The sequence below is a fragment of the Nyctereutes procyonoides genome, unplaced genomic scaffold, assembly GCF_905146905.1.
Source record: "Nyctereutes procyonoides isolate TBG_1078 unplaced genomic scaffold, NYPRO_anot_genome, whole genome shotgun sequence".
NCBI lineage: Eukaryota > Metazoa > Chordata > Mammalia > Carnivora > Canidae > Nyctereutes > Nyctereutes procyonoides.
This window is the reverse complement of record NW_026575122.1, coordinates 4,290,114-4,314,043: the sequence shown is the minus strand read 5'-3', so window position 1 is coordinate 4,314,043 and position 23,930 is coordinate 4,290,114. Positions and strand designations below refer to the sequence as shown.

The following is a 23,930-nucleotide window of genomic DNA, read 5'->3' as shown; positions in this document are numbered from 1 at the left end:
TCTTCAGCACATGCCACCATCTGATAACACCATCTTGTTTACCTCTTTACTCGTCTGTGTTGGGCTCTCCCTTTAGTGTGACAGCTCTATCAAGACTGAGACTTTCTATGTATTGTGTATCCCCACCCAGCAGAGTGCCTGCCACACATTGTGTGCTGATATGTTACCGAATAGGGAGGCACGGTGGAGAGGAAAGAAACATGGCCTTCGGAATCCCAGATTTCCCGCCTTGCCTAGTTGCGTAACTTTGAAACTCTTTGAGCTTGAGTTTTCTCAACTGTCCAAAGCATGGTTTTTATTTTTTAATATTTATTATCTATCTATCTATCTATCTATCTATCTATCTATCTATCTATTTATTATTTATTTATTTATTCATGAGAGACACACAGAGACAGAGAGGCAGAGACACAGGCAGAGGGAGAAGCAGGCAGCAGGGAGACCGAAATGGGACTCGATTCCGGGTCTCCAGGATCACGCCCTGGGTGGAAGGCAGCGCTAGGCCCCCAGGCTGCCCAACAGCATGGTTTTTAACAAGCAGGCTAGGGGGTAAGATGAACTCACTTATGAGTTAATTCATGTGAAAAGTGCCCAGAATGGTGCCTATTGTTTAGCAGATAAATTGGTGATGGTAATGAAGAAGATTGGGTTTTTGACCCCTCTTCCTTAGCTCAATTGCCCTGGATACAGAATTATTAGTACAATTACAGGCTAAAACTGCCACAGTTAGGATTTCTTAGTTCTCTGCCCTTCCTTATTTCTTACAGTAAAACACGAGTGTTACATTCAGGTCAGAAAACCACTTGAACTTCGTTCCGATTATGATGACAATGTTATCAGACCTGCCAGATTAAAGCAATCGCCATCTCTGTATTGTTTCTACACCCGCGCGAAGCGGAGGGTATGCATGATGATTAAATAACACAGAACCTGCTCTGCCACTTGCATAGAATTAATTTTGGTATAGCTTCCATTTCATTAAAGAGACACTTTAAAACAGGTCAAGTGTAACCAAGACTAAATTGAAAATGCATTATTCTATTTTGGTAGGCCCTCCAAGCCGATACATATTTAATGCAATTTTATAGGGAAGTTCAAATGTCAGGCCAACTCCTTTAAGGAAACAAATGTCTTAAGTCTCACACTAGGTAATTTTAGAATAAACACCACGTATATCTTCCACTATCCTGGAGCATTTCCTGTGCAGGAACTAAGCTGTTCGTGTGAGTGACCTGGAACACGGCTGACAGCAGTACATTGAACGCTGTCCTCTTCCTTGTCTGTGTCTCTTTGGGGCCTACTTTATGGTTTTAGGAATACCTTAGATTTTTCTGCATTTTCCTTTCACGGCATTGGATTCTCGGAATCATGGAAGTTTAATGAAATTTAGGTCCATGCCTCGTTGTTTATCCACATATTCACAGTTTTATTCATTAGGCTGTTCAGTCAGCAAGATAACCACAGTGACTCTTAGATTTTCCATAAGTGTAAAAGTAGCTCCTTCTAGATAAAACCACTTTGGGCAGTAAGTAAGACCTAAAAAATGAACATTTTATTTCTATGGCTCTCCTGATTTTTCAAAAATGATCGCATGGACTAATGAGTCACGCACCCTGGGCATTAGCACGTGGCACTGTGGTGTGGGATCTGGGCAGAGGAATTAAGCCGTTCGGTGGAATTGTGAGTTGCGGCCATAAATCGTTAAGTGTAGTGTTTGGCTCTCAAAACACTCAAATCAACTGAAAAAGGAGACAGCTGAAATACCTTTCCTTCCTGCCAGAGTGGAGAATGTGAAATGAGGATGTCTGTGCTTTATGTTTCTACCTGTGTCATGAGTTTCCAAAGATCATTGGATTTTCTAGGAATACTTTTCCAGATTTAAAGACAGCCTAAATCGATCATTTTCCAGAAGAAAAAAATCCCTGAGTGTATACTGGTAGGTCTAATTTTTTCCTGTAGCCAGATCACTCTGCCTAGAGCCTGCTGCCTTTTAGAAGACCCCAGACTGCCTCAACCCCGTGTCCTATCCTGTGCCTGTTTCACAGTGAAGTGCAGAACACGCCCCACGCGTTCACGCTGCTAATACGAACGAAAACCGAGGCTCCCTCTTCATCTAGCCCCCCAACTCCAGTCCTCAAGCCCTCTATATCTGCCCTCTTACAGGATATCTCATATTTAGCTCCGGTTCTTAAACTCCCGTGTTTCACTTGAGTCCACTGCAATTCCCTTTTAACTGACCTCTTTTTTCTTTTCTAAATTGACCAACCTTTTCTCTACTGTGCTCTTCCTAAAACTCAGATCGTCTCATAGTAGTTTCTGCTTTAAATCTTTCAACGTTCCCCATAATGTCACTGTAAAGGTCTTTTTTTTTTTAGGTATTTTATTTAAATGCAATTAATTAACATATAGAATATTATTAGTGTCAGTTTTGTCTTGTTTTGTCTTTGGTAAAGCTCTGTTCCTTAAGGTGGGTCCTTAAGGATCCCAGGACCGGCATGATCTTACTTATCTTACTTACTAGCTCTATGCCTGTCATCTCTTCAAATGTGACCGTGGGCTACAAACTACTAGCAGCTCCAGAACATGTCACATGTGTTCTTTTGTTTCTCTATGGCTTTGCACAGGTTGTTCCTATCTTCCTTTTTTAATTTAACTATTACTTTACCTTCTAAAACTCAGAGAGCCTTATTGGATCCATATTCTAATTTGATTCCTCTTCCTGCTGAAGCTACGAAATGCTCCTCGTGTCTTCATCATAAAACTCAGGACCCTCTTCCTGCAGTTGGAGATAACATGTGCTTGCACGGTTGTCAGACTTCACAATCTTTTCTCGGTATTAGCTCTCCCCAAACTCTGTGGAATTGTGCTCTCTAGACTACCACCCCTTTGCTCAACATCCTCCTTTCTGGTGTGCCAAAGGCTCAGCACTCAGGGTTGCTCCTACCTCCTTTACCACTTCTCATGTTCTTGCAGGGCTCCTTGCCATCCTTCCTCTGTGCCTCTAGGAGTGTTTCTTGCAACTCTATCTTTAGACGTCTGATCTTTTTTTTTTTTCATACATTTACTCTCCATGGATATGGTTTCTTATATTTAGAAACAACATCTCTGTGGGATAAATCCTGAATCTCTATTCTCAACCCAGACCATGCTCCAAGATGCTCCATTATCACTTAAATTCCTTCGTAATACTTATCAAAGTTGCCATTATGTATTTCCATGGTTTTATGATTGCCCGAATAACTCATTACACTGTACTTTTCATGGCTCACCATTATTTTCCTAGTGCCTGGCACTATGCCTTTTATACACACACACACGCACATACACACATACACACACACATTCCTTAGCAGTGAAAGTACATCTTATTTCAAAAAATATATATATTTAATCATATGTATATTTTATATATATAAATATGAAATCAATAATTACTTGCTGAATAGATGGGTAATAACTAGATGTTATTGGGACTATGCTAACTGGGACCATTTGTGTTTCCGAACTGCACTTTCGAAATGTAAACAATATTCTCTATATTTTTATTATATTTTTAAAATTTTAATTCCACTATAGGTAACATACAGTCTATGTAGGGCTTGCTAAGAGATGGCTCCTGAAAACAAGTTTTGTGACATTTCTAGACCATTAAGCATCTCCAGGCTATGTAAAGAGGGAAAGAATGATAGGAGAGAAATGATATTCAGTGTGGTTGAAAGAAACACTCCCATCCATCTCTAGTCAAGTAAAAGGAGATTTAGGGAAACATGGAGTGGTGTGTAGATTGTACGCTACCTCCTAGGGCTGTCTTTCTCATTACAGACATAGTTCAGTATAGTAAAATGATTTTCAATCAAGTGGCAGTAAAATATTTTGTTCTACTAAAATCAGTATGTAGTACAATAATCTTACGATAGATGGAAATATCATGGGTAAGTGATACCTTTTTCTACCTTGCACAAAGGTGACATACGGACGAGTGGTAGGCCTGAGTTTGATATTTACTATCCAGATTTTGGAAGCTATAGAGATTACTGTTTGTCTCACCTACAAAAATTTAAAGAGATTAACTGAATGTGGGCACTACTGCAGAGTGGGGAGAGAAAACTAGTTGGCTAAGATGTACTTTCATGGCTAAAGAGCAAGGAGTCTTAAGGAGTCTTAAAAGAAATCAGGTCTTCCAGCTAGGACAAAGTGACCTTAATGGAAAATGTCTGTGTGTATGGCCTAAGAGTGTTTAATAACAAACTATTCCAAAATGTAGTAGATGAAAATGATGACATTTACTTTGCTCACAAATCTGCAATCTGAACAAGGCCCAACAAGAACAACTCTCTCTGCTTGGCTTGGTGAAAACTGGGGAGGTTTAAAGCTTGGGGGCAATAGTCAATGGAGGCTCATTCACTCATCTGTCTGCCACCAGGGTTGGGAAGACCAACTGCTGGGAGTTGTAACAGCTGAGGTTTCCTGGGCATCTCTAACCCTTTGTGAACTCTTTATGTGCACTTTGTAGCATGGCAGCTTCATGACAGCCAGTGTTCTTACATTATCATGTCAGGGCTCTCAATGAATATGTCATGAGAGAGAGATGACCGAGCAGAAGCTTGTGACCTAGCCCTAAAAGGCATACAGTATCACTTCAGCTTTGTTTACCTGGTTGAAGAAAGTATGAAGGTCTCCCTAGTTGCAAGTGGAGGGAACATAAGTCCTTCTTCTTGATGGAGGAATGTGAATGTCACATTTTAGGAAGAGCACGTGGCATGGGATACATAGATCGATGTAGCCAGTAAAACGAACTTTAGAGCAATTGGTTACAAAGTATGTGGCCCATGTCCAGGAGACTTCCAGTTTGGGAAGTCTCAAAAAAAAAAAAATCCTGCTACAGGAGTGACTCAAAGGAAAGCCAGCTTTTGGGCACCTGTCTCATCAAGGAGCTTAATGCCGGATGATGAAAGCACCCCCATTTGTTCTTTTTACCAGGCTGGACTCTCTCAATAAGATTCATTTCCTTGAGACTCCTAACTCTGGGAAACGAACTAGGGGTGGTGGAAGGGTAGGTGGGTGGGGGGTGGGGGTGACTGGGTGACGGGCACTGAGGGGGGCACTTGATGGGATGAGCACTGGGTGTTATTCTGTATGTTGGCAAATTGAACACCAATAAAAAATAAATTTATAAAAAAAAGATTCATCTCCTTTTTCTCATCTCTTATCTCTAACTGTTAAATATAACTCATTTCTTTACATCAAATGTTAATCATGATCAGTACTTCTTCTTTCCCATTGTCATTAACTTCTCCAGGTACTCAACAGCTTACTCAAGGTCTAGTTTATTGTAACGTCTCTGAGCAGACTCTCTGCTTCTCCAATCTTCTACATATTTCTATCATTGTTTCTATTTTTTTCTAGCATCTTCTGAAAAATTTCAAATCTACATAAAAGCTGAAAGGATTATCCAGTAACACCAGTATGCCAATACCCAAATTTCTAACATATTGCCAAATTTATGTTATCATATATTTATCTACTTATCCACCCCTCTATCCATTCACAAATCCATCTTATTTTTATGACTCATGTCAAAGTAAGCTACATACAAAAGTACACTTCATTCCTAAATATTTCAGAATGGGTATCATTAACCAGCATTCAGTTTTTGCATTCAATATGTTTTTAGGTAGGATTATGCATACATTTTAAATAGACCTTGTATAGGCTTCTAATACATTTTTAAGTGTCATTTTTATTATGCCATTTCTGCTTCTAAGAAACCCAAATGGCTATCTATGGCCTATCAAAATAAGCCACCCTAAATCTTTTCTTAATACAACCACATTAATTATCAAATTGTTTTTGAATTCACTTCCCTTTCCTTCTGTAGTGTGAGTCCTACATAATCTGTGATGGCCATTCTCACTTCTATGTGTGTCACACTGAAGACAAGTTAGAGAGGATCGTGAGGGTGGTCTGGCACATTAGGCTGTGGGTTAGTTACTCTGAGTACAATACCTAGGTTAAAAATCCAGGTGCTCCCTCTAACTTGTTTTATGATTTAAGGTAAATTACTTAACCTAAGACTTAGTTTTCTAATCTTTATATTGTAAACCCATCCAACAATGTGCCTGTCAGGGTTAGTGCTAATATGTGTACAGTACCAGTTAGGATGTTTGACCCATAGTAGGTGCCCAAGAAATGACACAAAGCAAATGCTCATTAAAATCGATTAATATCAATAAGACATGGTAAAAGTTCACCTCAAGAAACTTAAAACCCAATCCTGTATTTTACTAATAGAAAATAATTTTCATCACAAACAACTTGTCACCCCAGATGTAGTATTTTTTTTTAACTGTAATTTCTAATGCCAAGTTGGGGAATCAAGAAACTACTTTATATGGAACAGTAATCCTTGGGCACCTGTCCAATAGCCTCTCAAGTTCAACATACGTTACAAAAGGTAGGAAGCTATGTTTCTTTCACCTACCACAGAACAAGCACAAAGCATATATTTGCTGTGTAAATAAATAAAATACTAGTTTATTGTAGTTTGGTCAGCAAAAATTTTCTTTCTGGCTAACTGAAGACCTATGGGGAGCCAAAGAGTAATTAATTATCCTACTTTCGTTTTTAAAGGTAAAAATAAAAAGCTATTAATCCTGAGAATTTCAGTCTGTCATGAGGGAAGTAGAATGTTTATGGGTTTTAGGTCTAGTGGATGTAGAGTTTGGGTCATTCATTGTTTCTTCCTACTTTGGCAGTAGGAAGAATTTATTCTTAGGGTATTTCCCTTTCCTCCTTCACTCAAAGATGAGACGAAAGTGATGGAAGTGGTTATTGACTTTCATCTTAAACTGGTGCTATTTATGTCACTGTTCTTTCGTAAAGCTTTGATTGTAAATTTCAATGAAATGTGAATCAAATGAGGGAATACATGATGTATCTCTGCAGTAATTAGTGGGTTAGAGATTTGACAATTACCCAGCTAATCTGATCAACAAAGACAGCCAAATTGGGTAGTTTAAGTCTCAAAGTGGATTTATTTGGCCTAGTCAATCCAAATTGACTATGCACATTAATTACATTAACAACACAGCTGCCAACATTCTCCTCACTGTAGGATACATGGAAAGAGCTCAAAAATTGGAGATGATGAAGGACACTGAAAAGAAACAAATGATAGCAAGTAACCAAATAAGATGGAGTTGGGAGAAGCAAAAAAGAAACTCCAGGATATAACTGTAACCTGGAAAAAAAAGAAAAAAAGCCAAGGCTATAAAGTATTTTTTTTTTTCAAAGACAACAAACATTTAATAATACAGAAGAGGAGAGAAGCAGTGAGAGATGCTGGTGTAATCCTATGGAAAATATATCAACATATCACCTTCTGTGTAAATAGATTAATGATGATCAAAAACTCGGACTTCCTTGGCTTTCAGTGATTTAAACAATACTCTTTTATTTATCTGCAATATTTGAACTCAAATTCATTCAAGTCCTTCACTTTAATCTTTATAGTTGCTGGAACTAAATGTAGCTAACTGTCAGGAGTGGGGAAATCTACAAAATTAAATTGCTTCCTAAAATAAAATCATAGGTGAAAAATTCAAGAGTGTTGCCATCAACCTACCAAGTTAGATAATACAAATTTAAAGGAATACTGTATAGTTTATCGATATTAAAGATATTCAAAGAAAAGAAGAACCAGTTTGGCTTAGGATCAATTTTTCTTGTATTAAATGTTTAGCTGAGGAAATCCAGAAGGAGGAAGTTATGCCTGCTTAGAATATCAACAGACAGCATTCATTTCTCTTGCTTACACCATCGTCTACCCCCAGCCCCCAACATTCCACATTTCATGGCTACTTAGACTTTAAATGTATGCTTTTATTTCATCAGAGATTCATCACACTGAAATATATGAGTATCTGCAAAAATTAGAATTAAATTGAATGCAATCATCTTCCTTTAAAATAAATCTTTTCCACTGGAAAAGAAACTACCATTGCAAGGCTGCTTTTTGTCTCTGCTCCTATAACAGTTGATCAGCGGCGAGAGATGATTCCCACCCTTGGCACCACAAAACCACAAGTTACTCATTCTCTTTCAGAATTATTATGGGAGCCAAATACTGGCCCATTTTTGTTTTGTGATCTGGTCTGGAAAAACAACTTCCTACATGCCTACAGCAATTACAACTGTGTCATTAATTCTGGGGGCTCATTAATGAACAATAGTTCTTGTCTTCAATATTTCTTGTTACCAGAATATTTCCTTTGGCCAAACAAAGCTGACAGGCAGATATCAGGATTTAAGAACCTACAAACTGACATTTTAGGTAGTATCATGTATTGTCCAGATTAGGATTATTTTTCTGGCTGTTTTGAAAACATCTAGGTACCTTTCAATTATTTCTTTCCATAGAGGGGTTAAGCAGATTTTCTAGAGCAGCAGTGTCTGTCTGATAGAACTTTCTCTGAGGATGGAAACGTTCTGTACTTATATTGTCCAATATATGTAGCAAGCACTAATCACTTGTAACTATTGAGCACTTGAATGTCGCCAGCGCAACTGAAGAAATTATTCTGACATTTTATATAATTGCAATTAATTTAAATTTAGATAGGTACAGAGTTGGGAAGGGAGTGAAGGAGCAAGAGGCATAAAGTAAGAAAGAACCAAAAGAATTCAGTAAGCAAGAGAAAAAAAATTAAAGTCATATTCTTTAAAAATGAAAATTAATGCAAAAACCCATGATGAACAGACATTAAAACTTAAAATACATACAAAGTCAGTATTGCAGATTTTCTTTTTTTCTTTTGCCTCTGGCTGCACATGGGCCTAACATAACACTGATCCTGTTTTTATTTAAAATTCTGTTATTTCATTTATCATGGGGCTTTTGTAGCACATTTGATTCTTGAAGTCTTGCATTAAAGTTTATCTTGGTTATTGAGTTTTTGATACCCCCTTAAATTCTGTGTGGGGCCTAGTGCTCCCCTTATTTCACCCTAGTTCCAGGTCCACGTGACAGGCAAGCCCAAACTGGAAGATACCTGACACAATCAAATTGCAAATGGCTGGATGGTCTTCTTGATAAACGTTATTAAATCTGGGGGCTCAACGTCAGTCTCTGCTTTTGACAGGTTAAGTATTCATTCATCGGTGGGGTGTTTATTCACCCTTGGTAAGGAAGGGACCAAGGCATTGTTGTCCATGCATGGCTATGGACCTTCTCTGACAACATGGCTCCTCCATTTAGGAGCTCTGGACAGGAAAGGGGGTGCTCAGGACACAGGCTGGCTAAACTCCACTTGTAAGAGATCCTTTCCACCTGACTATTCGGTGCCTTTTCTGCAACAGATGCTCCTTGGTCCTCATTACAGTGTGGTTTTAAAAAATGCTCCCGTGTTATGTATATGGGGTGAAGGGCTACCGCTTGACTTAGAACAAGTCTCTGAAGAGGGAGACAGCTGGTGAATGATCTGAAAACATTCAAAGAAGCTAGGGGAGGGTGGCTGGTATTGAGCTTTTGGGTGGGATCAATTGTATATACTGTAAACACTTCACGTTCTATCTATCTCGTGTGTACTGGTAACACGTTCATATACCGGCCTGGTCCAGGAATCACTGACTGCTCTGTGTATCCACACAGTCCATGTTAAGAGCAGACATTCTAAAGCTAAGGAAACAGGGACACCTGGGTGGCTCGCTGGTTAAGTGTCTGCCTTCAGCCCAGGTCGTGACCCCGGGGTCCCAGGATCAAGTCCCACGTCGGGCTCCCTGCATGGAGCCTGCTTCTCCCTCTGCCTGAGTCTCTGCCTCTCTCTGTGTCTCTCATGAATAAATAAATAAATAAAATCTTTTTTTTTTTTAAAAAAAAGCTAACAAAACAAAACAGGCTGTATTCATTCATTCGACACATATTTAATGAGCGTATATACTACTTATTGGTCACTTTTCTGGGTGCTGAGGAAGCAGTATTGAACAAAGAAATAGAGTTCTCCTTCTCTTAGAGCTTAAATTAAATAGGAAAAAATCATTAAACAAATTATTACTCATTATAATAAAATCCTTAAAAATGCAGCAGGAAAGAAGATAGGTCTTCACTGATAAGATGATGGTATCTAAGTAGAAATGGAAAAGAGTCTAGGCAGCCAAGCACGCAGACATCCAAGGAATGAGCATTTTGAGCAGCAGGAGCCTGGAGGGCAAATGCCCTGCAGCAAAAGCCTGTGCTTGAGAAACTGCAAGAGGTCGGTGTCTCTGGAGCGGAGTGACTGGGGCGGGCGTGGGGGGGTGGGGGGGAGGGATGATAAGAAATACAATTAGAGAGATAGTGCGGGGCCAGGTTAGGGCTCCTTGGCCAGCGCAAGGATTTATGTTTTACTCTGAGTGATACAGGACACCAATGGAGGGGTGACACAGGAGCAAGGCACTCTCTGATTTATATTTGCAAGGAATTATTTGGGCTGTTGTGTGAAAAACAGACTTGACAGGATATGAGGGTGATTGTTTCCATCATGTCATCATTTAATTTCTCAGGCTGTTCCCTGAAATAGAAACCTGGTGGGTCAGGCAAATGACAACAGACAGTGGCAAATGTAACCAGGCACTCGCTCTACTGTGCTGCAGACCAGCACCACGGGGTGTGAGGCCCGGCAAGCAGAATGAAGCTACCGGCCCCCAATGTGTTCTTTTTACTAGTCATCATAAATGGATCAAACCGGCTCAGAGGCAGCTTCCATTCCCCTGGTGTGGACAGCAGCAGACATTCTTGGTCCTGCCCCAGGGATTTGTCACAACATAGATTGGAGGTGACCATTGAGGGTCAATTGTCAAACATCAGATTAGTTTACTGTGTGATGATATCACGTTAAGCGGATCTAAAGAGCAGTTAAGGCCAGTAACCCGAAGGCCTTATTAGGACATGTGTGTTCTAGAGCACAGGAGAAAAAGCACAGACATTCGGGAGCTGGCCTTGATCAGTGAAGATTTTAGGGGTTCCACTGTGTTGTGCCTGTCAATACATCCCCTTCAGAGTGAAGGCCAAATTTTATATCTCTCTTTACTGCTAAGAAAGGCCCGGAGTGCTTGGTAGGATTCGGGGTTTTAGAGGCAGCAGAGACCACACTTTGGAACAATGCTTAAATCTTTTGTCAGATGACTCCGGAGGCTACCAGTTTTGATTTGGGTCAAAATTGAGAGGAGTTTCTGCAGCAGTTTTGGCTTCAGTATAAGTAACCTTGATGCCAGAGTCGTTCTAAGCTGCAAATCCCGTAGTATTAGAGGTTCCACGGTAAATAAGAACACAGGGCAGGTTCTCAGTCAAGTCTTGAATGGAGAATTGCTGTGAAAACCCTAGTGTCGAGATCAGGAACACACTATTGTAGTTCCCTTCATGGAAAGCAGCTCCTGGCATCTTCCTTGGCTCCAGAAAAGACCAAAGGCCTGACCTTTGACATCAGCTGACCGCATGGCTGGAGCTCTCCCTCATGAACTTGATAACACAAGTTCTATTGTCTGGTAGGCAGAGCAACAATTCACTGAACAGCTGGACCTGTCCATTATGAGGAGGCAGGGTTGCTGCTACATAATGCGGAAGCAAGACATATTTTAAAACTTGGGGAATCCACTGCAGGATTTTTTTTTTTTTTTTTTTTTTTTTTTAGCCATACCCTGGATTAACTTCAAATGCTCGGTTAAAGCAACCGCAGCCTGTTAAGGGCATAGCAGTTAAGACTGGAGGTCAGAGACACTTCACCAGCAAGCCACCTAGCCTCAGAGAGCTGGTCACCAAGAAGGAAGGATATTTGGAATGAGTGATAGGAGAGGATGATGAGTCACTCACGGCTTTGGCAATTGCAATAGCAAGAGCCTGTTCTACTAATCTCTGCTTTTCAATTGTTTCCTTGGAAATTATGACCACTCATGATCTGTAAGTATCCAGGACAGGATGGAATGAGTTCATACGGATCTGAGTGGTGCAGCTGATGCGCCAGAACAGACGCTGCCAGGGTGCCACCAAAATCCAGCCTGGCCTCGTTCACTGTTGCAGTACATGGCTCACTCTGCTTCTGGGTAGTTTTGTGTCTAGAGTCCTGAAACCGTGATTCTCTTTGGAGAATTGCCCTTGGCCTCGCAGACGGCTTTACCTGCATGTGAAGAGAGTCACAAAGTGTCTAGAAGTTTCTCTCTCTCTCTAGGCGACCCTGAGCTAGTGAATGGCTGATATGGGAAGATGAAAGTCCTGTTTTCATGGCTCAAGTGGGAACAACTTTCAGCTCATTTTACACTGCAGGGTCCCCTTGCAGGATCAGGGAAACTTATTCTTGACTTCCTCCTCTTCCCTGTCCTGCTTTTCCCATTCCTTTGATGGCTTCTCCTAAGCTTCTATGGCTTCTCCATAGTAAAATATTGCAAAACAAAACAAAACAAAAATCCCATTTTAGGATCTGTTTCTGTGCAGTCTGACCTAAGACAGATTTCTATTACACTGACATGGAAAATTTAAGTAGGATATTTGAGTCCGGAATTCGCAGCATAAATCTGGATTAGAAATCTCTTTTTGAGACTAGTTGGCATACTGCTTCTATATAATCGTGAGGCTAGATGGGATCACCTAAGGAGTGAGTGTATTCAGAGGAGAAGCCCCAGGATATAAAGTTTCAGGTTTTCTTAATCTTCTACCACTATCTTTACCAATTCAATGAAATTTAAAGCCACACTCATTTACTCAGCTTTGGTCTCAGGATAGACCCTGACTCAGGCTCTGCTGCAGTTCTCTAATTAGTCTACCTCATTTCTAGTCGTTTCCTAATCATACATCCCACTTTCCCTATCAAACTTGCCCTCTAAAGGTCTATAGTCTGAGGTTATGACTGATTTATGGGTCTCCTGCATGAGCAAACCAAGATGGATCTCTCAATAAGTCAGAACATTAAACACCTGTTCAGAGATGCAAATGCTTGGCTCAGGTTCAGCTGAAAGAATTCCCAATACATTTTCCATTTAGGGAACACTTTCCCCTTGACCTTGCTGGAAAATATGTTGGACTACTGGAAAGGCAAATCTGGCAAAATATGGAGAGATAAAGATTCACACAGGTAAAATCACAGTACGTATTTGATCAAGAGAAAAGATCGATTTAAAATGCTATGACTTATGTAATGGTTTGTACACAGTATATCCATAAAACAGTGTTTGTTGAATTAATTGTATTGACTCTGCCATGCATCTTCATTTACTGCAGAATAAACTAGGGCACATGGGCAAGAGAAGATGAAGCTTTAGGAATATTATTTCATACACCATATACCATCTTCACCTAACTTTGTATCTGATATTTCTCGGTAAAGACCAACAGAACAATTTCGATGAACCTTTGTCAAGTAAAAGGAGTCTAGGGAATCGAAGAGGAAGTGATGGAAATTATCTGAAATATTTTGCTAAGGTGATGGCTTTTGAGTTTCTTTTCATAAGTAGATTAGATTTTGTGAGCTGCTTCCCACATAGACCAAAAAGCCTAAAAGTGTTTTATTTAAAAGAAAATTCTAGATGTTGATTTGAATTGAAAGTACGAGGCTTTCTTTCCTTTTGACAGTTTGCTTTTGAAAAATTTTCCCTGTGAAATACATAATACGCTGTTGCTAGTTGAATATAATGATTCCTCACCCTAGAAGATATAAAAGAAAGGCCAAATTTGGCTAATTTACATCTTGAGGAACCTATTGGGAGCCATATGTGTGTTAAAAAGCAGTAACCAGCATTAATATCAAAAGCAGCTTTTCAAAAAACAAACAAAAAAAAGTAAGTGTGGATAAATGAATGCTGCTGTGTTCACACTGAAGATATTTTGAAAATCTCACATACATTATTTTAAACCTATGTAGTTTCTCTGTAGCTTTTGCATCAACTTTAACATATCCAATGCACACAAATCCTATTCGAGTAAGAAAAAAGCAAGAGTCACAGGTCTGTCTTATATGTCCTAAAACAAACTAGAAATACAAACTAAGAAAATATTAAAAGCTGGAATGGCCAGAAAACTCAAAGTATAAGACTCGGAGTAGAATTGCAATTCAATAACATGGGGTGAAAAAAATTCAGAGGTAAAAGACTAGGAAAAAATGTTTAATGTCCGTTAACAATTCAACATTTGATATTTATCCCACGCTTGGATATTTCATAATCATAACTGTGACATCATGTCTACAATAATCCTGAGTAGCAAGAATAATAACATTAAGTTTCATATATATTTACTAAAAAGAAGTCTCGAGGATTTTGATGGGTTCCAAATCCATCCCTATGTTATTAAGACAGCTGACACTTGTATATTGTGACTGAAGAGAATGGATCATATTATTCAAAGTTCCATCTACAAAGTCTCTAAAGTGATTAATGTATGTTTCTCCTCATAATCCAGCCTTTTCAGCTTCCATGTCTTAAATTTATATCCCTTTAAGCACACTTTCTTGGCAGTTGATCAAGTCACACCCATTCTTTGAGGCCCTGTGTATATGCCATTCTTCTAAGCAATCATCTCTGATGCTATCCTCTCCTCACCGAATAGAAGTGACCATTCTCTCAACTCCCTTCCATCTTTACCTTTTCAGCCAATGTAGAAGGGGTTCCCATGACCACACTCAGTTTCAGTGATTTCCTAGGAAGCTACAGGACTGGGCTTATGGTCATAACCACGGTCATAATACAAAGCAAAATCAGGGAAAAAAAGAAAAGGCACATGGGGTGAGGTCCAGAGGAAATCAGGAGAAAATTCCAAATTTACTCCCAGTGGAATCACACAGGATACATTTAAATCCTGCAGCACTAACTTGTGACAACAGATGTGAAGTACTGTCTAGCTACCAGGGGAATTCATTAGAAACTCGGTGCCCAAAGTCTTCACTGGAAGCTCATCATGTGGGTAACCCATTGCTTAGCATATGCCCAATTTCCAGACTTCCATAAGGAAGGCAAGTATTTTGGATAAACCAGATTTTTTTTTCTTCATAGTTCAGGCACAGTGAACTATTCTCATAATTTAGGATTATATAGTCATTTCTGAAATCCCAAGTTCCCAGATGCCAGCCAGGGGCCAACCTGACCAGCAGGCCTTTCTCAGGTAAGAGTCTCAGGCTTGCTCTGTTAACTATTTTTGCACAGGGAGTTATCAGTTCTACTTTATTAATTTATATGTTTGTATTCATATATCAGTGGGATCTCAACTCCATCACTGTAGGCTCACTGAGTACCTGGGAGTCCTCATTTCCAGTACAGAATATGGGAGTACTAATGGGAGGCATTTCACAAATATTGATGATTAGAAAGGTCTGCTGGTTCAGTAGAGAACTGCAAGAAACAGGAAGGAAAGCAGACTCAGTAGTGTGGTGGACAGTTCTGCTAGCCCACCGGGGATGGAATCCTCTGTAGTATCTGGGACTTTCCTGTATCAAAGGATTGGGGATGACACAAACTTGTTAAAAATTAAGAAAGATGCCCACTATGAGTAATATTCCTCCTGACCTAAGATAATATATTATTGTTAAATATATATATGTATATGCATGTACACACTTTTTTTTAAAAAAAGATTTTATTTATTTGAGAGAGAGAGTGAGAGAGAGAGCAAGAGGAGGGAGAGTCAGAGGGAAGAGCAGACTCCCACTAAAGGGGGAGCCCCATGTGGGGTCCAATCCTGGGACCCCAGGATCATGACAGATGCTTAATGGAATGAGCCACTCAGGTGCCACTACACACCCTTTTTTTGGAAATGGAAATGTACAGTATTTTTTCAATAAAATTATGTCAGAACACTATTTTACTATGTTTTTTTTTCTGTTAAAGATTTTATCTATGTATTTATTCATGAGAGACACAAAGAGGCAGAGACACAGGCAGAGGGAGAAGCAGGCTCCATGCAGGGAGCCCGACGTGGGACTCGATCCCAGGCCCCCGGGATCATGACCTGAACCAAAGGCTCAACCACTGATCCCCCAGGCGCCCCTATTTTACTACGTTCTAACATCTTACTCAATCCTGTCCAGTCTATTATTTATTCTTACCACACTCAAAACACAATGCATATATTGTAACTCATGTCTCAAATTCACTTGTTTACAAAAAAGATTTACAGAGAACCTATTTGGCGCCGTTGACTGAGATAGAAATAATTAAGAGTCCCATAATAAGTATGGCTAATACTTGCACAGAGCCAGGCAGTGTTCTAAGCACCACTCCAAGAGCTAGATGCTATTATATATTCTTCTTTTACAGCTAAAATATTAAGGAAGTTAAATAACCCTCCTAAGCAGTTCCTTTGGAATCCATGCTCTTAATTACTCTGTTGATTATCACCCCCTTGAAAAGCTCAGTCTTTTTTTTTTTTTGACATAAAAATTATTTTGATAAAATGAGAGGAAAAACATCCTTGCTCTGCTTTAATATTTTTTTTTTCTCCACCACTTTAAAAGTTACAGGACTCAAGTATTGCTGGTTTTTGCCATTTCACACTTGGTAAGTTGTATGGCCATAATGCAAAGTTTATCACTTAATAATTCGTAAAAAAATAGTGAGGACTCAACAATGTATTTAGAATTTGTGACTGTCATTCTGAACACGGATAAAAAGGAAAGTTATATTGGCTTAAAAAAATAAACAAGCACAGAGCAATCTTTTTATCTCTACGGGTGTCTGATAGTTGAGTTTTTGCTCTGGTGCAATTAGACTATTTATGAAGAGAGCTTTTCATTTCCCTCAATATAATGCATTTTTGTCATTAATTGTCTCCCACACAGCGATGCAATTAATACATATTAGAGCCGGGACGAATTCACAGAAGGGAAACTACACTCCTGACTTTTTTTTATTTCTCAAAGAAAACGTTAAAAGGTTCAAAGTTATAAACAAGCTGCATTATGTCAGATGCAAACAGCAGCTCGGAAATGCACGATGACCGTACCTCTGGATCATGAGATGATGTCTGGCAGGACAAAGGATTGGCCAGTATGCTGACAAGGTTCCAGGTCACCGTGACCATTCCAGTTCAGAGAGATGCTGGTGTTGTGCAGCTGCAGCCAAGGCTCTTCACGAGGTGACCAAGAGGACAGACATTTGAAAGGTACTATTTTAACCGACGGCTGCTTATGGGAGCCTTCAGGGGACTAACACGGTCACCCTCAAGTCACAGAGGAGACCGCCGTGTCTCAGGGAGGCTAAGGGAATGTTTCATGGTCACACACATGTAAGAAAGAAGTGACAGCGCAGCAACAGACACCCAGATCCTCTTTTTTTTTTTCAGAATTAGTAGCAGCCCACACTGGCTCTCAGACGTCTGGGAAGGTCCTCAGATCTGGATGGAGCTATAGATGTTCAGTCCCACGTCTTGTCCCCAGCATCGTTGCCTGGACTGTTGCCTGTTGTTCTGGACTATCCTTCTAAGGATGCTTGTATGGTGCACAGCATCATAACACAGCTGTGGTCTCGCAGGGCAACAGACACACATACGTGCTGTTACTGAACATGCGAGAGTTCCCGAAGCGTAGGGTTGCACCCCTGTGAGCAGCCGAGTGTGTCTGCAGGAGTCACCTGACCATCTTGGCATTGGCTCCTAAGAACTGGCCTCGGGAAACGAGCTGCAGAAAATGCTGACCCTTTGGCCACGGCTATTTTTCAATGAGTAATGAAGTTCTTTTTTTCTGAAAACAAAACACTTCCCTAAATTGGAAGTGGATTTGGGTACCATGGTGCCTAGACTTGACAACTATTTGGGGGGCTGGCTCTCTTGAAATAAAATAATATAAAATTCACATACACAAAATTAAGCTCATGGCTGTGGGGGGTGCTGGCAAGTGGGTGGCCCTGTAGGGCAAGTCCTATTCACGGTAAATCCATCTCTGTCTGAATTACGTTTTTGGAAATCATAATTTTCCAGTTTGATAAATGGCTCTAAATGACTTCTCACTCCCCAAACACAAAGTCTGTACGTTGCATTGTATCTCATTTTAGAGAATAGCCCTTAATTTTTTGTTTTCTAGGAAAAAAAAAATCTAGAGTTTCCCTAGATTTTCAATACTCTGGTGTTTTGCTTAGATTTATAGATAGTCCAGGAAGTATTTTGTTTTTTCATCCATTGACTCTATAAAACAAATAAGACTAAACTAATGTCTTATTTCTAAAACTCATCCTAGTGAATATGAGCATAGATGAGCCCAAACCTGTAGAAAAACTGAATTCATGGAAATTGTACCATGAATGTTGATACAGTTTCAAGTTGGGTGTGTGACAGCTCCATGATCCTTGAAATAAGAGGAAAAAAAAAAACCCCATACTTTGCCCAACACTCTGAAAGTAACAAATTGTCTTTTGCACAAAGTACTGACAAGGAAAAATAACTACTTTTGTTGTGTGATATCGTGTCTTTTTATCACAGCAAAAGCTTAAAATAGTTAAAACCATTAACAAGTCTTATTTGTGTACTGCTCACAGATAACAATTAGAGGTTAAACATTGTAAGATATTTACTTGAACTCATAAAATATGAAAATCAATAAACAAATAAATATAGTTTACCTACTTTTGAAATATTACTTGATCGACTTGCTGATCGCCCTGGGGATTTGTCATTCTGAAAAATAAAATTAGAGACATTGATTATGAATATAGCAATAGTCTTTACTGCAGAGACTAGAAAGCACAGCGCAGGTCAACGTGTAAATGCTAGTCAACTGATAGATACACAAATTGCGAAAAAATTTTAAAAAAAGATACACAAATTGCTGACACAATGGCTTTTGTCTCACCAAATTTTATTTCTCTAGTACATATCATTGTCCTTGTGAAAATGTTTCAATTAGCATGAGGCTAGGAGTATTTATTACCAGGAAATGCTCACTTCTCTAGAAAAATAAATGTGGTTCCTTTGAAATGAATTACAAAATGGATATAAGTCCATTATTTCCTCTTTCGCTTTTGCTGTCAGGAAATTCTGAGTAAATTCTGTTTCTAGTGTCAGTAACTACTGTATACCAGGTACATGGTGCATACGTCTAACTCCTGCTCTTTTAAAATACTTGTTATTCGTCTTTTATGTTCATTTGCTTCTAAAATATAAAGACATTTTTAAATTTAAAACACTCCGTTGTTTAAATCAAAAGCATTCAACAATGATTTTAACACCTAAAACTTAAAAATACGTTTTAAAAAAATTGTACCCTTAGTCCTGGTCTCTTTAAAGGATTTCCTATTTAGTAGAAAAGAAACATGAAAAAAAAAAAAAAAAGCTTTGGAACTGCTAGTTTTTTTAAAAAGGCCATACAACCTTAAGGTAGAAAGAGACCTTCAAGAGTGGAGCCCCCTCTTCAAGGCCCAGAGGCAGTCTTTTCCCAGCAGTGGCAGTGCTCATGCCCAAGCCGGGGCCACCTGAGGCCTCCTGTCTGGTCCGGTCTGGTTATTCCTTCTACTTGGCCAATTATCTGCTAGTGATTAATTGAGTCACAAATCCAAATGTATGCGGCGAATCATGCATTTTACACGTACCAAGAGAATCACGGTAGACCTTTCCTTCTGCAGAGAAAATTTTGGAAGAACCTGTTCTAGAGACCAAAAGTTTGTGAAGAGTCTGAATTGATGCTTTAGGAGTCTTTTTAAGAATTTTCTGAGCATCTGGACTCAGCGCCCAAGTAGACCTGCGTAGACAACCCCAGTGCATCTTGACACGGGTCATTTTTGAGAACAAAGCTGATCTAACAACCTGCAGGTCTGAAACTGCCCCACGATGACGGCTCCAGAAGGTTCCAGAAACACAGTGATGACAGGATATGGCAAATGTTATTGTGGAGACACAGTAGCTGCATTTACTGCAAATTGTCACCGTGTCATGCACAGGCTTGCAGATATTTCAGCAGAACAGTATTTTTTTCCCTTACATGTGACATCCATCTCATACAACCACTGATGTCACTGTGGAGCGTGTTATTACACACCAAGATGAGTCACAACGACACGATTAGTTACACCTCCTAACAGGCCCGTGATCCAGCTGAAGATTAATGAATATGCTGCCAGCAGACATTTTGCCTTGATTAGCTTCCTCTGGTGATGGAGAGAAGTACTTTTCTCCTGACATCTCAACTCCTCTTCTAGAGACCAGAAAACAAAACCAATCCATCTTCCCCGCTGAGTGAAATTTGGGATTTTGACACACTATTGTGTGAGCAGAGGTAAATAAGTCACATAGTGTAATAGGCTGGGGGCAATTTTGTTGTGGTGGTTGTTCCATTGTGTATTCTATATTTACATGGTATTTAAAAACATAATTAAGGAACTAGAAAGGTTTTTCAGCAAGAACCCAGAAGTGCTATAGAAATTTAATATGGCATCAGATTACTGAATTTTTCAAACCAAATAGGACTTTGTGGCATTTTCAGATAAAAACCAAGAGGGTCAGGTTCCCTCCACAATTGTGAGTTCAGCAGGAGGTTCTCATGAGCAGATAATTTCCATTCTCTTCATGAGCAACATCCCATCTAATGGGGAGAAGGCATTTTCTTCTTAGTACTTCAGGAGATCTTTTAACCTGAAATCCCTTGTTTTTTTTTTTTTTTTTTTTTTCCTACTACAAGACCAGGGATTGCAAGAAATAAAGGAGCGAAGGCAAAGCTTACTTTTTTTTTTGCCATGGCTGATTTCCCTGTTGCTTCTATTCTGGTTAACAGAGGGGATGGAGGGTACACACCATTGCTGTGCTGGCCTGACTTGCAACTTGCCCTTTGGTAATGCACTGGCTCTGGCAAGAGCACACTGTTAGACAATCCAGGGCTTTCGTCACTGTGACACAGAGGAGGTGACATCTTGGGGGTGGTTGGGAGACTCGAATGAGCTGTACATGAAGACATTTTATAGTTTGCACGGTTATAACATTCCCATTAGTATTCACAGGGAGCGGGAGCACCCAAGAAGCGCCCTCAAAAATCAGGCCGATCATCACAGGCTACTAGACTCATCATTTAAACATAAACATCCTAGTTTCTCTGTCCTGTAATTCTGTCTCTATTGTGGAGTAGGTGCCGACATATTAAATTTAAGAATGAAAAAAAAATCAAATTTCTCTCTACCCAAGGGGGTTAAGGAAGTTTGGCCTGCCCTGCTCTTTGAAGCAAAGCACCAGAAACACTTTTGCTCTTGGAAAACTTCCAAAGCAATCTGTCGAATTTGCTACTAATTAATTGGGTCCTTGTCCCGTTACTATTGCAATGACATATTCTTCTTTGTAGATTAGTCAAATACGGTTGTCATACCTCGTTATGGTCAGTTTAAATTCTTTGCCTTCCATTAAATAGACGCTGTCTTAGAATCTAACATAAGTTACTGGTACCCAAACTGTGGTGACCCTGTAGGTCACTAAAAGTTGGAACCAACGAGAGTTTCAGACAAGTTTGCATGAAAAGTATGGGCTCATCACACAGTAAAGTTGAGCAGCTATCTCAGTACATTGATTTTAGAAGTTCATTCACAGTATGCAGATGGACAGACTTCTAATTTCATAAGTGCTTTTTAATATTTTCAAGAAGTTTCTAATTTTTGTTTGATATAAATGTATCTGATAGTTTTGTTTTGAGATTATTATTTGTATAATAATAATTGTTTTTAGAATTTGATCTTACAAAACATGGTTGGATTTTTATTACCAGAGAGGAAAAATGATTACCAAATGAGAAAATCATTACTAAATTATTTTAACATATTTTTTAATGTTCTAATCTAAGGAAAACGACATAGTTCCTTTTAAACACAATGCTCTGTGTCAAAGAATATACAATATGGCTGGGCGTGTGTGTATCTACACATGAATACTCTGTATATTATATCATTGATCAGAAGAGGGCAGTAAGGAAATTTGAAGGAGATTTTTTATGTAAACTAAAGGAAAATAACTATTCCTGAGTGAAGAAACCAGAAAAAGATCCACACACTTCACTGATAAAATGCTATTCTCTAGTTATTTTCCTTGACCACCCTCATCGCCTCCCCTCCCCTCCGCCAGTCCAGGGTAAAAGTCAAGAACATTTGAAAGAAGAAAAAGAAATGAGGCAATTTTGAAGAATTCTAAGCAGAAAACGGAATTATTTTTGCTAAGGTAATTAAAAGATGTAAGAAGAAAAGTCTTTGAAAGCAATGTGGCTTATAAGCAAACAAAACACAGAGAAACTGAATACTGCAATAAGACTTGATTAATAGATATGTAAAAGAAATTCATGTCCACTAAATGAAAAGTGCTGTTTTTAACTCAATGAAACGTTTAAAATTGACTTACCCTCGAATAATACCTAAACAAAAAACTTCAAGTAGAGATTTTTCCTTTGCTATTGAGACAGTAAAATTAGAAATAGAAACTTGAAATGTGATTAATAAATTTAATCGCCACTAATTAACACATTTTTAGATAATGCTTGGTTCAATGAAATGAAAACTGTCTGAAAAATTATACCCAGAAATTCTTAAAAATGTTATACTAAGACCTATAGGGAACACTGCAAAAGCTATATCCTGACAAAAATTTGTAACTGTAAATGTTTTCATTGTTAAAGAAAACAGTAATGAAGCGCAATAAAAGAATAGAGTAAGAAAATAATAAAATATAAAAGCTGAAACTCATTAAATGGAAATAAATAAGAAGAATAAAGAAATATTTTCTTATAGCAGGAAAATAGATGAATTTCTAGTAAGACTTATTAAGGAAAACAAAAATCAGAAATAGATAAGACGAGAAAGGACAAATAACCAAAGACACAGAAAAAATTAGAAAAATTATAATAGAATGCTACATATAATACCATTGCAACAAATCTGAAAACCTAGAAAAAATGAATCATATCCTAGCAAAGCAAAAGTTGTCAGAATTTATTCAAGAAGAGGAAAACTTCGATAGATACACCAAATAACGAGAGAGTAGATAAGTAAATGGAAGTCTGTATACCCTAAAAAGAATAAGGGCGTGATGATTTCACAAGTGAGTTTTACCTTACTTTTAAGAACACAGAGTTTCAATTTTCTTTACGTTATTCTCGACCACAGAAACATACAGTCCCCTAATTCATGTTATTAATCTTGCACAGATGGAGCTTCAAATGTGTTAAGTCAGTACCCAAGAGGAAGGAAAGAAGGAAAAGTATGCTTGAGTCTTACTTGGATGCAAAAATTCTTTAAACATATTAGCATACACCTAAAGAGTAGCATGTAACTTTGACACATGAGCGGTGTATCCAGAAAATACACAAGGAATAGAATAAACAGGATTTATTCCAGATAATTTCTTATTATGAAATCTGGAAACATTTCATTAGATTAATACATTGAAAGAGACAAACATTATGATCTTAGATGCTGAAAAAATATCTGACCAACCTCTGCAGTCTTATTACTATGCAAGCTTTAAGTAAAATAAGAATTGGAGGAAACCTCTGAAAGTGATAAAGACAATATTTTAAAATCAATGCCCCCAATTTTTCTAAATGGTAAAATACAAGAACTATGTTAAAGATATTCTGCTACGGATGTTTGCTTTTGTTAGTATTCAACTATCCTAGAGTTCCTAACAAATATAAAGACAATAAAAGTATTTGGTAGGAGAGAGTATTGAAAAGAAAGAACAAAACAATCTTTTCTTACTGATACTATAGAAATTCCAAGTGTATTCGGTTAAACAAGAAAACTACTACAATTAATGAGACTTTAAAAAAAATTTGAGTTAACGTATAATGGTTTCTGGAGTAGAAATCAGTGATTCATCACTTCCAATACCCAGTACTCATCACAAGTACCGTCTTTACTACAATGGCTAGAAACAGGGTAATTACACAATGGCAGATTCTACTCAATTTCCTAAAATGCATCATCCCTTCTTCTGTATGAACAGAATGGCAACTGGGTATACA

General features: G+C 38.6%; 1 protein-coding gene across 2 annotated transcripts in view; it reads right to left on the bottom strand.

The window, feature by feature from the left end:
• Positions 1–23,930, bottom strand: part of MARCHF1 (membrane associated ring-CH-type finger 1) — a 296,887-nt gene that overhangs the window by 136,962 nt on the left and 135,995 nt on the right. For both annotated transcript variants that reach the window (XM_055336612.1, XM_055336613.1), the window contains exon 2: positions 18,572–18,622. In XM_055336612.1, the coding sequence (XP_055192587.1) occupies positions 18,572–18,622 (51 nt within the window). The remainder of the gene's footprint in view (positions 1–18,571; positions 18,623–23,930) is intronic.